At 34.9% G+C, this 15,312-nt stretch overlaps 1 protein-coding gene across 4 annotated transcripts in view; it reads left to right on the forward strand.

The window, feature by feature from the left end:
- The window catches only part of Hepacam2 (HEPACAM family member 2), a 52,239-nt gene extending 37,690 nt beyond the window's left edge, over positions 1-14,549 (forward strand). For 2 of the 4 annotated variants that reach the window (XM_074064738.1, XM_074064737.1), the window contains exons 5-10: positions 6,186-6,311; positions 6,397-6,421; positions 6,513-6,550; positions 7,846-7,919; positions 10,784-10,893; positions 13,947-14,549. In XM_074064738.1, the coding sequence (XP_073920839.1) occupies positions 6,186-6,311; positions 6,397-6,421; positions 6,513-6,550; positions 7,846-7,919; positions 10,784-10,893; positions 13,947-13,950 (377 nt within the window). In that variant the 3' untranslated portion in view covers positions 13,951-14,549. Of the gene's footprint in view, positions 1-6,185; positions 6,312-6,396; positions 6,422-6,512; positions 6,551-7,845; positions 7,976-10,783; positions 10,898-13,946 lie in introns of those variants that run through there. The other 2 variants (XR_012445147.1, XM_020161159.2) reach the window with 2 other exon arrangements.
- Positions 14,550-15,312: the final 763 nt, after the last annotated feature.

Consider the following 15,312-nt stretch of genomic DNA (forward strand, 5'->3'; position numbering starts at 1 on the left):
CATGGATACCACACCTCTTGCCCATATTTGCACTTACCATGTTATTCCATTTTATTTGTTTGCCTAAGGAGGGGGCAAATAGCATTTGCACTCTGGCTTTGGTAAATGAGTCCATCATGTTTAAATAATAGGGAGAATTGCATTCTATGTGCTAACAAATAGTAAAAACCCTCTGAAAGGAGAAAAAAAGGCAACTCCTGCAAGTGCCTAGAATGGCATTAGGGACCTCCATGCATTCTCTAGGGCAAAAGAGTCTATTTCCTTACTATCTTATTAGCAAGTTGGAATTCTGGAAATCTATCTATCCTAACCACACTTGCCTAAGCTGAGACCACAGCGGGTATGCCCCTTGATTTGTGTTTGGGACAGAGAAGCAGTATTAAGGGCGGAGAACCTGTGTGCTCTAGAGGAGAAGGAGGTAAGGAAAGACTATTTATTCTGAGAAAAGAACCATCTCTGTCCCTTATTCTCTATGGGGAGGACACTTGACCTTTCCAATAGTCAGTTTGAGGCTGAAAAGCACTGCTCCATACAACATGGTTCTCCAATGTAGGACAAAAAGAAGACAAGGGGAAGAGGCAAGAGGGTAACAAGGAAAAGTCTAAAGAAATGAGGGATAAGTGGTTGATGGGAAAAGTTAGAAGAGAATGTGCGATTGGGTCACTTTAATAAATACACATCAAAAGAGGTATAAAGTTTAAAATGAAGCAGGGGTAGGAATGTGTTTTATGTGACTTACAGTAAGACAGCCAATCATTGTATGTTAAACCTACTACCAGATTTCAGAATCACTGAAGTATCTGATAAAGTTGATGCAAGTCAGAGTGAAAGTTCACCACAAGAATGAGAAGTATTCTGCCTAGCAAGCATGAGGCCTTGAATTCAAACCCCAGTACCACCCAAAAAAAAGAGAAAAGAATGAGAAGTATTCTAAAAAAATAATTATTAACATATTTTCAGGTTTACAAAATAATTTTAAAAGACAAGACTATATTAAAATGTTTTCCCTCAGTTTTATTCATGGTAAAGCACATTACAAGAGCTTGAACAGGATAAATTAGCATTTAATTATTCCTTAGGGATCAAAGGTTATTGAATTTTGGCAAAGGTAGTCTGGCTATCATGAAGTGAAAGAGTTGAAGCACCTAAGTTTGGGGTTAGAAAATGTTAGGGGAAAAAAAATGACTTATAGGAGCCTACTTGCCAATTACAAAAACCTCTTGTGTACACAGATTAACAGGAAAAAAATGAACTCACAATCAGAAAAAAAGCTCTGTTCCAGTCTCTGTTCCAGAATTTACTTTGACAAATACTTTAGTTTCTCTGAGACTATTTTTTATCTGTACCTATAAGTGGTGCTATAATTTTTTCATTATTATTGATATGATAGAACTATACCAAGTAAATGGAAAACAAATATATACTTAGTGTTATGTACACATGGTTAACTGTGCATTATCTGAAAATTTCCTTAACTAATTTTAATTTTAATATTGGATCTAAAATGAAGAAACAGAGAATTTGTTTGCTAAAATATCCCCAAATCATTTATCTTAAGTCTTACCAATATTTTTGGTATTTTTATCAATTTGTCTTCTTTATTTGCTTTTTCATCACTTCCAGTGTCTCAAAGAATATTCTATTTGTCTTTATCTTATTTAAAACCACAGTGGAGAATGGATCCTTTTAAATTTATTGTTCAGGAGTAAAATAGGCTAGCTTTTGTTAAGCTTCCAAAGTTAGACCTCTATGCTGATAGATAATCTGGAAGGTCCCATAAAGAACAATAAAATGAGCCAGGCATGGTAGCATGCATGTGTAATCCCAGCACCCAGAGGTCTGAGATAGTAGGCTCATGAGTCTGAAGTTAGTCTTAGCTATACAACAAGACCCTGTCTCAAAAAACTAAGGTCTTAGAATGTAAGGTAGTTATAGATCACTTGCCTAGCATGTGCAAGGCTCTGGATTTGATCTCCAGCACCACAAACAAATAAACAAAAGAACAAAAAAAGATCTTGGTATGTTGAATCTGAAGAAGAGAATTCTCAAGGAATGTGAGAGTTTCATCAAACTTGAGATGGAATACTATAGATAATGAATTTGATTTATTTATTAAAGTTCCAACTGGAAGAACTGAGATGATTTGGACTTAATCTGGGGAAAGGATCTCTATTTCTGTATAATGGTCAGGCAAAGTGGTAGAAATAACATAGAATTATAGTCAGACATTGGTAAATTAACATTTAAATCTTGAAGTTTTAGATATTACACCTTTAACATAGAACTTATTCTTGCATTGTGGGACCAGGAAGAAGCAAAAAAAGAGTGGGAGTACTAATTTTGATTAAGATATTTTTTTGTCACCAAAGTTTGAGAGGCAAATAAAAATGTATAACTAACAATCAAAAATAAAACAAAACCCTAACTCATTCAAGTTAAACAAGGAGATCAAATGAAACACAAACTTAGAAAATAGAAACATACAAGGTTGTAGATCTAAGCCAAAATATATTGGTGATTACATTAAGTATTAGTGAACTAAATATTCCAACTAAAAGACAAGTATCTTCAAACTGGGTTTTAAAATACTGTTTGATGTTCTACATACTACAGAGAGAATGAGAGAGAGAGAGCGAGAGAGAGAGGGAGAGAGAGAGAAAAAGATACTGAAAGGCTGAACACAAAAGGATGAACAAAGAAACCATAAAAAGCAGCCCAAAGAAAGGTAAAGTGGCTATGCCAATATCAGACGACACATAAGAATTAGATACTTTATTTAAGACAGAAAGCCTCACTTCAGATATAAAGCGGACATTTTATAAAAGTAAAGTGGTTTTCCTACAGGAAAACATGAAACTAATAGCATAGCTTCAAATTATATCTAATAAAAAGAAAAATGACAGAATAAAACAGAAAAATCCAAAAAGTAGGAGATTTTGATATATTGCTTTCAATATCTAGAATAGACAAAAACCTATAGGAATATAGAAAATCAGTTTTAACTGGAGCAATATAAAATATCACAAAAAAACTGCAGTGCATACCCTCTTTTATACCTACTTACACAGCCATTTTTAAAAAAATCAGCAAATCTGAAAGGTTTTCACTCTAACAAGAAGTGATTAAACTAAAAATCAATAACAGAAAGAAACTAGAACACACTCAAATTAAGGAAATTAAATCATACATGTTTAATATTGCCATAGGTCAAATACAAAATCTAAGTAAAAATTAAGTAACATTTTGAACATAATAATAACGAGCATAATACTTTTCAAAATTTAGAGGATGTTTTCTGTAATTTGTTCACACTTAAAATGACAGAGAATATAATAGTGCAGATTAAACTGACAATGTATTGTCTGTAGCCATTAAATCATGTATAGCACACACACATACACACACACACACACACACACAGACACACACACACAAAATGGAAGAAAATTCTTTTAATATAGAATTCAGCAAAGTAATCCAAGTCACTGATTAATTAAGTTGCAATGTGCATTGATATTGTGTCACTTTCTTCCTATTAAATATGAACCCATATTCATATCAGTACCAAACTTGTTCATCAATAATGCCTTAACTCAACTAGCAAAAACGCTTTGTCTTTCTTATTATGCTTATGTCTTCTCTTCAACAAAATTAGAGATAAGGGCAGAATAGGTTCTGCCTGGAAGTGAGGGGGAATGGGGCAGGGACAGGGGGAGAAATGACCCAAACAATGTATGCACATGTGAATAAATGAATAAAAAAATAGTGTAAGCAATTTTCTTGCTGAATTGGATAGTAATCAAGCATTTATTTGCAGACTAATTTTGTCAAAACATGGCTGAACTCCACACCTACATTGACTATAGATATAAGAATTCAGCAAAAATCAAAACCATTTCATGAGAATCAATCAGCTATCTGGAATTAACAATAAAAAGTACTGCCTGTTCTGTTGCTATTTTTAAATTATGTGTTACACATTCTTTATAAGAGTAAAGTTTATAGCTCATGTACATATACATATGTTAACAATTTTCTTTAACCTTGAGTTACCAGTACTCCCTTGGTTACTAGTGATAATAAACTTCATCTGATCTTCTCTGGCTGCCCCAAATCATAGCATATCAGGGGATGAAGACAACTTAAAGGCAGATCTTCCCAGCACCCCCTCTCATTTCACTAATGTGAAAAATCAAAGCCTTGCAAGTCAGTGGCTCACTTAAAATTTATACAGCTCTTTAGAGAAAACAAGCCTAAAAGCGGGCATGTAATATCAGGGGCTGGTGGAGCGCCTCAGGTGATAAGAGCACCTGCCTAGCAAGCATGAGGCCCTGACTTCAAACCCCAGTGCTGCCAAATAAAATTCACAGGACAGAGTGTAATATCAAAAAAACAAACAAACAAAAATAAAGTGATGCCTAAGGCCTGATGGAGATCACCCAGGTGCTTAAGTAGCTCCAAATTAAAAGACCAACCTTCTAAAACGAGGATAATATGGCTTATTCTACAATTTATTAGTAAAGAGAAAATGAGACTGTCTTTCTACTCAATTTTAGGACATTCCTTTCTAGATCTAGAACCAGTAAACTGCCATTCTCATTCATTTTAAACTTCCTTGCATTTATTTACTCAAAGTTTTAAAGGGTTTGAGCTAAAATTTGCTTAAAGGCAACTGTTTTCCCATAAAAATACATTGTAAGAATGAAATTATCTGAAAGTATATTAGAAATTTAGAAACTTCCTATGAGAGATGAAGATTTTTGATAATGAAAAACAACCTCATTTATCTCTTGAGGACTTAACAGGAATTAGAGAACAGCATTAAATGAGGAAATTAGAAGAGATAACATGATCTCCATGACTTGTTTACCAGAGTTTGGCATATGTGATTTATACTACATTATGAAAAGGAACATTTTTTAAATGAAAGTATTCTAGATGGAAAAGCTGGGAGAGTTCAGATAGGTCCATACTGAGAGAAGGAAAAGGTTAAGGGTTCCTGCTTATCTTTGCTGCTGGACCCCTCAACAAAGGCTTTATAGTGAAAGGCAACGGGATCCAGGCTCAGTATTTATTGCACAGCTTAGTGGCCACCACCATGTTCTTCACCACACCCAGATTCTCCAGGCTATTCACTCACCACTGTGGAACAGAAGTGGCATCACATGACTTCCACTTCCACTTCCACATCAGTCTGGGCAGACAGGCAACCGCCATGATTCATTTCCACATCAATATCTGAGTCATATAAAAATATGGAAGACATCTGTTACACGTGTTTGTTGGATGTTGCAAGTAGTTCCTGCTGTACAAGTTAACTATATGACTAAACATATCATAATCTGGAGCTAGTATTAAGCTGGCCATGGTTAATAAGCTGCATTAAAAATAACTTTAAACAGGGGCAGTAAAAATTGTTAAGACCTGGGATCACATCTGCCACTTACAATCTGAGTGATCCCACACAAGCTTCAGCATCCTCACCCATAAGGGATAACTTAACAATACTTCCCTGATACGATTGTGGTGCAGATTCAGTGAGTTCATATACATCATGCACCCTTAGAATAGAGCTTGACACATTGTAAGCACTCAGCATATGTAGCTATTAGCATCATATTTGTATAGTATTAATTAAGGGAATGACTTACAAAGCAAATTTTAGTAAGAAGGTGAGACTTTAAATATTTTATTGAAAACTACACATGCGTCTTATTTTAGGGGTTGACATTTCTTGATTGGTTAAAAATTAGTAAAGTGTATTTGAAATGAACACCTTCCCTCTCAAACCTTTAACCACTGCCTCCCTTGAAAGTCCACATTCTTGAATTGTGTTAAAATAGTGAGACTGAAGGAGATAAAGATTATCTGGCATCTGAGGATGGTAGAGACAATGAACCAAAACAGACCTAAGTTACAGTGGCACACACAATTGAGAAGTATGACATGAGTTATTTGCTACATCGAGTACAAAGTGCCAGTATTATCCCAGGAAGCTCGCCACATTTCCAATCACAAATATCCCTAGGGAGTTTCACGTGTGTTCTAACATAAGTGCATTCCTTCCATCTGATGGAGACAGAAACTTGCAATAGCATCTTATTTACAATAAAAACTAGTCACAAACATGTCAAATTACGTAGTAATTCATTACTAAAGATATATTTGTCTTTTTTTTACTTTAGGACTGGAGAAGCTTGCACAAAAAGGGAAATCACTATCCCCATTAGCAAGTATAACTGGAATATCACTGTTTTTGATTATGTCCATGGGTTTTCTATTTCTATGGAAAAAATACCAACCCTATAAAGGTAAGTTACAATTAGGGAAAAAAATTAAGTTTTAGATATATACTAAAAAATACCTTACTAGATTTTTTTTCTGTCTTGGTTTTAGTTATAAAACAGAAGCTAGAAGGCAGGTAATACATTATGTTTCTATGAAAATTTTTTTTTGTGAATACTTTTTTCCTCAATTATTATCCTAATAGAAATACCTATTTGTCTTTTCAGGCCAGAAACAGAATACAGGAAAGCTCAAACATTTTCAGGTAATGGCCAGGCTGAAAAGAGCTACTATTGGTAGTAATCTATATTAATTAATATTGTTAATGTTAATTGATAATATTAATTGATATAGCTATCAATGTAATAGACCTAATATAAGCTAATATCAACACTAACAATTCCTTACCTTTAATCAGTGTGCTCACCTTACAAAGTGCTCTCCCTGTACTAGTTTTATATAAGCCATGCAAGTCTGTAAGATTAAATGGTAGGTACTCTCGACTCCATTTTACAGGCCAGATGACTAAGGATCAGAGAGATTAAGTCACTTACCCAGAGTCACTGAGTTCTGCTTAAGTCTCATTCATTAATCCTATTATCATTGGTCTGAAAAATACTAAAGGACTCTCTCACTTTGTTAATTCCTAGGGGACATATACCGTTGGCAGCTCCATACCAGGGAAAAGAGGAAAAACAGAATTGACAGGGGCCAGTGCTCCTTCTTTGTCCCCAGTTGACCCTCACTGCCTTCACTGTTGACTCTATGCTAAGTTGTTACAAATTAACAATGGAGCTTTTGCTCAGGCCTCAGTGTCACAGGGAGCCAGGTTTCAGTCCTGTATATGCCACATTCCCCATGTGAAAATTATTTTTCTTGACTTCAGCTTCCTCATCTATATAACAGAGATAAAAACTTCCTCCTAGGGTTGCTATGGGAATTAAATAAAATGATGCAGCTGGAGAGCCTAATAGGCTACCTGGGTGCTTAATAAAGATGGGCCTTCTTATCTAGCCCTTGCTCACTTACAAACAATTGAATGTCACACAGGGGAAGGCTTCAAGACCATCTGGCTCCTCCCAGCCACCGGCTATTCCCATCATTTTCCAGATGAAATTTAGGTGATCGTAATATTGCATTGTACTGTATTTTGTGTATATGATCAGTTGTAGTTATTTACTTATTCTTTTCTGTTCTGGTGGTCTCTGTTAGATCTAACAAGGTGTAGTTAGATATTATGGGTGGGTTGAAAGCTGCTGGGACCTCCAGGATTCATAATATGAGGATTATGAAGGACAAGACTGACCACATCTGTGTATTTAACCATGTAATACATTGTTTAGGAATAACTGATTCAATTCAGTTTCAATTTCCAGCTTAAGAAGGATTGATTTCCAGCACCGCTCAATGGCAATGTGAACATGGGGGTTTAGGAAATGTTTAATTGGTTTTGTACACAGGCCATTTAAAGCAGACAATAAAAACAAGTGTTACAAAGATTTAAAAAACAATAGCAAATGACAGCATTGGGTTTGTAAGTAGTTTTGTTTTCCATTTCAGGCCATGAAGATGCTCTGGATGACTTCGGAATATATGAATTTGTTGCTTTTCCAGATGCTTCTGGTGCTCCCAGGGTTGGTTTTCCTAGTGGCTGATTAACCAAGACGTAGAATTCTGCTTTACCAGAGGTGTAAGCAGCATTCATTTCAGCACTTTGGCAGTGCAGTCCAATGGCTGCATTACCTCCTACAGTGTTAGCGGTGTTACACAGTGTTGACTCACTCTGTAATGAGTAATGTTGCCGGTTCTGGGAAGTTGAGGCATTTTTCTTGGACTTTATAAGTAAAGCTAACACAAACAAGGAAGTTATGCTAATTAATAAACATTCTTTACCTGCTAAGCTTGGTGAAGAGGGATTTAATTAAGTGGAATGTCAGGAGAACTGAATAAATGACGATCAGGAATCTCTGTTTAAGTATTCTGCATTACCTCAGTGAACACAGCCCTTCACATGACTGGGCTTTCTTTCCTCTTCATAACTCTTGAGTGCACTTCAGAAACAATTGATGTCTTTGAAGCCACCTTCCCTGCTCTTCATAAGGAAATTATCATATAGCCTACACCTAAAGTACGCACATGCACATCTTTATTATCATCTTGAAGGTGCATTAATAAAGTGGGCAAAGCACCCCTACCCTCTTTGTAAGTTATTTTTTCAGTGTGCAAAATATATTTTAAGAGAGTTTTATTTAACAGACACACAAATATGTCTTTGAGCTAATCAGTTCATGGACACTCTTGCAGTTTTATGTAGGACCAGTTTTCCTCTGCTTCCTTAATTCCTTATAATAGTCTACCTGTAGAAGAGGCTATAAATGGATTACGTGCTTCCGGGCATTGTCATTTCTATTTTTTAAAAAGACTATGTGCTGTTAGGACATGGTTACTTCATTTGTTTAGAGCATTCTAACAATGTGTAAGGTTCACCCAGTAAGTTTCTTGGCCACAGACTTAATTTCAGAAATGCTGTGTGAGTAATGGAAAGGAATTGATTGGATTTCATCCTCCCTGAGGATGTGTCAGAAGCACCGGCACCCACATTGTCACAGGCAAAGAAAAGAAGTGCCCTGAAAAGGCCTTGCAATGCTCTGTTCAATCTCAGGCAGGACTGGTTCACTTCTACAACCAAAAAAGACAAAATAAATATTTGATGGATCAGTTATTTAAAACAACTTCTCATGGTGGCAGAAAGCACTCCTGAGGTATGTCTTCAGATGGTATAGCAGGAAACTGAAGAGCTCAGAGGACTTAAAATTGAAGTTTTGAAGCAGAGTTTCGTTATTTAAAATAATGCACACATTTTATTCCTATGAATTCATTTAGAAAGAAGTGAGATTTATATAAGAAACTATAAATTTAACCTTGTGATAAGTCACAAGGTATTTGTAGAGAACTAACTGAGAGGGCCTCTGTTGGCTCAAAATGCTACAATCCTCAAGAACTTAGAGCAGAGAAATGGGTCTTAATCATTACATTACAGAAGCCCCACTTCTGTCATAAACAGAATAACTTGACTTGGAGCCATGCCAGTTTTCAAAGCTGAAAACTCCTGAAGAAGTTGTTGAGATTCTTAATTAGCCATGCCAGGTGCTTTGGGAAAGAGGTGAGAAACTGAAGAGCAGGACCTGAGTGAGAAGAAGCCAGAATGGCATTTATGTGGGAAGATTAGCAGCCAAATGCAATGGTCCTATGAAAAAATGGGAAGTACTAATAAAACCAAGACCTCAAATTTGACACTAAGAAAGGAAACAAAAAGAAATTGCTAATTTATTTAGTTTTTCAAAATCAAAATTATCTCTTTACTCATTGTAGCACATGTACAAATGGAGCACCTCTGTCTATTGTACACTTCACTGTTGGATAGAAAGAAGGCAGCTGTATGAAATGAACAAATTTGTTATTAAACAGTCCTAACATTAGGTTAGGTAAGTTAGTGGTCCCTGCAGATTGCTTTTACCAAAGTCCCTGACCATCTCCCTGCCAAAAGTAAAAAATGAAGAGTCCGTCTCAAGTACAAACTGTACATCAAAGTCTCAGTACGAAATGATTAGACAAGTCACAAATCCTAGTGCTTACCTGGAGCACTTCAGCTTTACTAAGTGCAATGGAAATAGGCCCTTTCCAGACAAACAGAAAGCTAAGACATTCCAGTATAACCTAGCAGGTCAAATTGGGATGAGGTAGAGAACACCAAAGACTTACCTAGGGCAAAAAGTTCTCTAGGTGGAGTTGTGTAAATATTAAGGACTAAAAGTAGACAGAAGTATGATAGAAATATGGAATGGATGGGGAGGAAAACCAGGCTTTGACTAAATAATCAGAAGAAGAAGGCAATTGTGAACTATAAATGTCATTTTCAATAAAATAGATGATAGTTTTTATCAAATACTGCTATTCTTTCTACATTCATAGAAGCCTTTAGTTTTTAGAGCTTATTAAACATTCAAAGCAAAACATCTCTGTTTGCTCTATTTCTTGGTAATGCCTTTACTCACGCGCAATGTGGTTAGCACTTTGGGCTGTACTTTATTCTTTCTTTTAAGACACTCCTGCTCATATAACTGGAAACACATGTCAAAAGGTTATTAAGATGTAGAATTAAAATTATATATGCTCTCTGGTTCTAAGCTGTTTTGATATCTCCTCTTTTGCTCTATTTCTTCCAATTACATTTCTTGTACAGTATTGCCAGCTTGCTTCTTAAATGATGAGAAAAAGTGACAGTTTTGCCAAGCTATTCCTCTTCCACCCTTATAGGTATGTTACTGCACAAACCTACCAGCAGCATTGTAGCAAGGAGGAAATCAGCATTTCAGGGAGATAAACAGTACTAATTCTGTAGTGGTCAACACTGTCAATTGTTTCCAGATATGCAGCGTAATGAAAATACTATTAACTAATCTTGAGCTAATATTTTTGGATGTGTCACATTTTCTAGATACCAAGTAGGTCTATTCCAACCTCTGATGGTGTATCAGGGCAAGATTTGCATAGTACAATTTACGAAGTTATTCAGCACATCCCTGCCCAAGAGCAAGACCATCCAGAGTAAGTATGAACCTACTCTTCCTGGTACTAAGGAGAAGCTCAGCCCTTATCCTCTGTTTTCCTCAGAATTTATTAAAAGCCTCAAAAGAAAGATATTAAAACAAGAAATTATAGCTTCTGAATAATTGAAAATATACAGGACACTTCCTCATCTGAAAATAATTTTGAGAAATAAAATAGGCAAACACAGGGGCCATGCTTTTGGACCAGTAGACAAGACACAGAGTCTAGAATCAACTGTCTACTGAATACATTTCTCTCACACACAGTATTTCCCTCAAGAAATTCACATGTGGATAGAAAAGCCACATTCAGGCCAGTTCTCAAGTCATCTTGGTTATTTTCATGATTTTCTAGTGGCCGTGGTAACTTTAAAATAATGATGATCTCACCAAAAATAAGACCAGAAAAAGAGGAATACACAAGGTCCAGAGCTCAATCAGAATCAAAAGCCCAACATCTTACAATTCAAAGCTATCTATTTCCAAGCAAACTGAACCACAATAAGAACTGGTCTCTCAAAGAGGATAAAAATGTGTGTCAAGGCCAAATCCAGAAAATCTTTCTCCAGTTAAGTTCAAGGCTGTCCTTAAGAAGTCTGTTCTTTCTTTGCCGTGGAGAAGCTAAGCCCGCAGTCTTTTGAAATAATGAAATAAACTTCTGGTTTTCTTTTTTTTTTTTAGGGGGGTGATAATTGTAGAGTGTAGCTGCCTGCAGGCATAACTGCCACAAATCATCTTCTTTATTTGTCATGTATTGACTTTGAAAAGAACATCAATAACCACACACTGGAACTTCCCCTCTGGCAAAAGAAACAGTTCCAGCAAAGTAATTCATGCACACCTCTGGGTAAATACCAAAAGTAACAGCTAGGAGTGGATGATTGTGTAGAAAATCATAGGAGGAGGAAGAAACCCATGCCTGATGGAGTAAGCAGTCATTTTAGTTCTAAGTGACAAGACACTTCTGAAGACCCCACCAGAGAAAATTTACCTAGAGTTGGGTAAATTAGGAACAGTCTCTGATAGAACTAGAAACCTCTGGTTTGAAAAGAAAAGAAACTTGGTTTAAAGCAATATGTGATTAACTTAAAGAATGAAATATTATTGCATGATAGTTTAAAAGCAAAAACTCTCTAAAATGATACCTCACCCTCTTTACTTTCTGGAATACAGAGAGGATGTTTTTCTTTTTCTCCTTTCTTCCTTTTTTTTCTTTATTTTGATTTTTTGATTGATGTACAATTGTACATATTTATGGGGTACAATGTAACATTTATGGGGTGTAATTAATATGTTGTATAATAATCAAAAGATAACTAGCATATCTATCACCAGAATTTCTGAGAGTAAGTCTACATTCTATGATTGAATCCACTTAAAAAAAATTTAATTTATTTGTTTCTGTATGTATCCTTTGCTCTAAACATCTGCTTTTCCCACCAGAATCCAAACAAACCAAATGAAAACTTGAGGTTCCTAAGAATAAAATGAATACTGAGTTAGAAGTGTGAATATGGTTGCTCCGAGTTCAGAATACAAAGTGATTGGGTTGTTTTTCCATGTGAAAAAAACTGATTCACTTTTTTAAAAAATTGCCCTCTAAAACTAGATGCCTGTCAGACACAAATCTCTAGAATGCCTCAAGAATATGAATGTGTATTTCAGAAATAAATTTTGAAGGTTGAAAAAACATCAGAAATGCTCTTTTTTCAAGTAAATAGAGAACTAATTTTTTAATGCTATAAAGCTCATTCTCCTTAATTGCAGTAACCCTAGAATATCACCTCATGCTGACCCCAACCTAAGTGACCTTTGCTCTCTCTTCCAAGACTCTCTTCTTACCTTCCTCCCTTGTCTTCTAAGTCTTGTTTGTTTTGTTTTGTTTTGTTTTGTTTCTCTGTGTGTGTCTCTGTTGGCTTTTTCTAACCTACTTTCATTCTTTGACTCCTTCCTTTCCTGAATCTGTGTTTCTCTCTGCTACTCTTTGTCTGTAAGGCTTTAAGACTGTCTCCCTTTTCTCTAAAGTTCCTTTAAAATTATTTTCCTCCTCCATCAGACTTCCAACTCATCCAATTGGGGAGCCAACTGGATGGCTCCCCATCTAATTAAAAGTCTTATTTTAAAAGTCTTATTTTCTTTCAAGACATTTACATTAGCTATTCTAAACTTTAAAAACAAGTAGAATATTTTCTTCTTTCCATCATAAACTGTTTTGCACTTATTTATTTATAATCAATCCACAGACATTTCCAGGATATTTACTATGTGGCAGGAAGAGAGATTAAATAAGACTCAGTTTTTTAAGGATTCCATAGTTTTGTAGGCTCCTGTTAGTTTATTTTAACTAATGATCCTTCATAAAATAATATTCCTCCATAGAATAGATGCAGAGACCATTTTTCTCTCCTGATTGTCTATGATTTTATTCACTAGGTCCAATTAAATTAGAAGATCACTTTCATAAATAATGCAGTATTACAGATGGTTAGTTAATCCCTCCCATCCCCTAGTCCTGAAGTGGTTGAGAGAACTGTGGGAAAAGATTACAGCTTTCTTCTAACCTTACTTAACAGTCACCTCTGAGGTAAAAGACAGTTAAGCAATTTTATTCTTTGATTCTGAGACTGTATTCTTAAGTACATTGTGGCTATTAGCTAATTGGACTGGTATGTAACAAATCAGTAAATTGGTCTGTGTTCAAATTCAGGTATTCAGCCCAATTATTTCTTTATTGATCTAAAATAAATGTATTTATTGAAATACTGTTGACACCATTAAATGCACTTGGTACAGTTTGTTTTGAACCAAGTCTGATTGTTACAACCTTGGAAAAAGGATATTCAAGTAAGTAAACTTTGAGTTTCAAAATGTAATTATCTACAGAATTTAATGATTGCTTACTCTTCATATTATTGAAAAATATATTTTTTGAATCAGTTGGAAACATATTATTTGCAGCTATGGAAAGGAATAAAAGAATTTACAGTTCTTTTACCTATAGACCTGAAAATCTATAGAATAGTTTATGTATCTTATGTATCTCTTCACCAGGTGAACTTTCGTGGGCAGAGCAGTACATTGGAGTGAAATAATGAAGAAATATTTTAAGGAAAAACATCTGGGATCAATGAAGAAACCAAGCCCAGCGCCTCATTACTTCCTATAAATGCAGAATAAAAGCATTTATGTACATTGGACTGTAGGTTTTCAAGCATACACACAATGTGTTGTGCAACAAAGGAAAGTGGTAGGAAAATGTTCCTTAGGGCACATGGCTTATCATGTTTACTGAGAGGAAAAAAAGAATGAAGTTTCCCAGCCACTCATTGTATATCAAGTTTCTCTAAAAAGCCCAATTTGTTCTAATCTATATTTTCACTTTCACCAACATTGATGCTATCCTATCTCGCCTACAAATATGGAAACTACATTTGTAAATTTCTTCAATTCTTTAATTCCTGAATTTATTTCTTGTTATTTGTGCCATAAAATAACAATGATTGTCACAAAAGTTAATACTGTGCCTTCTCCCTGATTGTCAATCAGCTTGGTTGTCAGGAGTGTTTTGGAAAAGACTTGCAAAATATTTGAGAAATGACTTACTAAAGTCTTACTTTTATTTTTGTTCAAACAAAAGTGGATTCAAATAAATTATTCTGTCTTTTCTTTTATGTGGTCTTGATTCTTCATTCTGTAGAGTAAAAAACTATATAAAAGTCATATTGAAAAATTAGATTTTTTTCCCCTTATTTCCCAATGTGTAATAAAGTATAGGTTGTAGAGAATTTTTTAAATAGGAGTCTTTTCTCACAGGGCTGGTTATTTAACACAGAAGAAAATTAATTTTAAAAAATAGAATTTTTTTTCTAAAATGTTTAAGCAAACCACTATATTTACACTGTTCCTCCCATATTTTCATGGATATATATGGTGAAAGAAAACTAAGATTAAATCTCACAACTCCTTTCTCATCTCTCTCTACCACACTTATATAATTTCTGTTGAAAAAAATTAATTGGTGCTACCACAAATATTTTCTTCTGTGTTTAGTAACAGAAAAACCACTTTATCTGATTAGAAAAAGAATTCATGCTCATCGTAATACATACATATATTTGGAAATGCAGAACACTTGCCCTAAAGCAATTAAAATCACTTGTAATCTCAGAAATAACCTGTTGACATTTTCCTAGACTTGTTATGTATGTATTATTTATATATTCATAATCCTCCTGGTTCCAGAAAGGGTTTGTGCTAGCTCGTATACAAGCATAATATAACAAGATAAAATATACAAAAAATAAATCCAGATATCCAAAATATGAAGTCATTAAGAAAAATAGGATGAAGGCACAATGAGAGACAAAGTGAAAGTAAAAATGAGGTCAATAACCAGTGTGATGAATTTCCCTTCATC

The sequence above is a fragment of the Castor canadensis genome, chromosome 2, assembly GCF_047511655.1.
Source record: "Castor canadensis chromosome 2, mCasCan1.hap1v2, whole genome shotgun sequence".
In the NCBI taxonomy this organism is placed as follows: domain Eukaryota; kingdom Metazoa; phylum Chordata; class Mammalia; order Rodentia; family Castoridae; genus Castor; species Castor canadensis.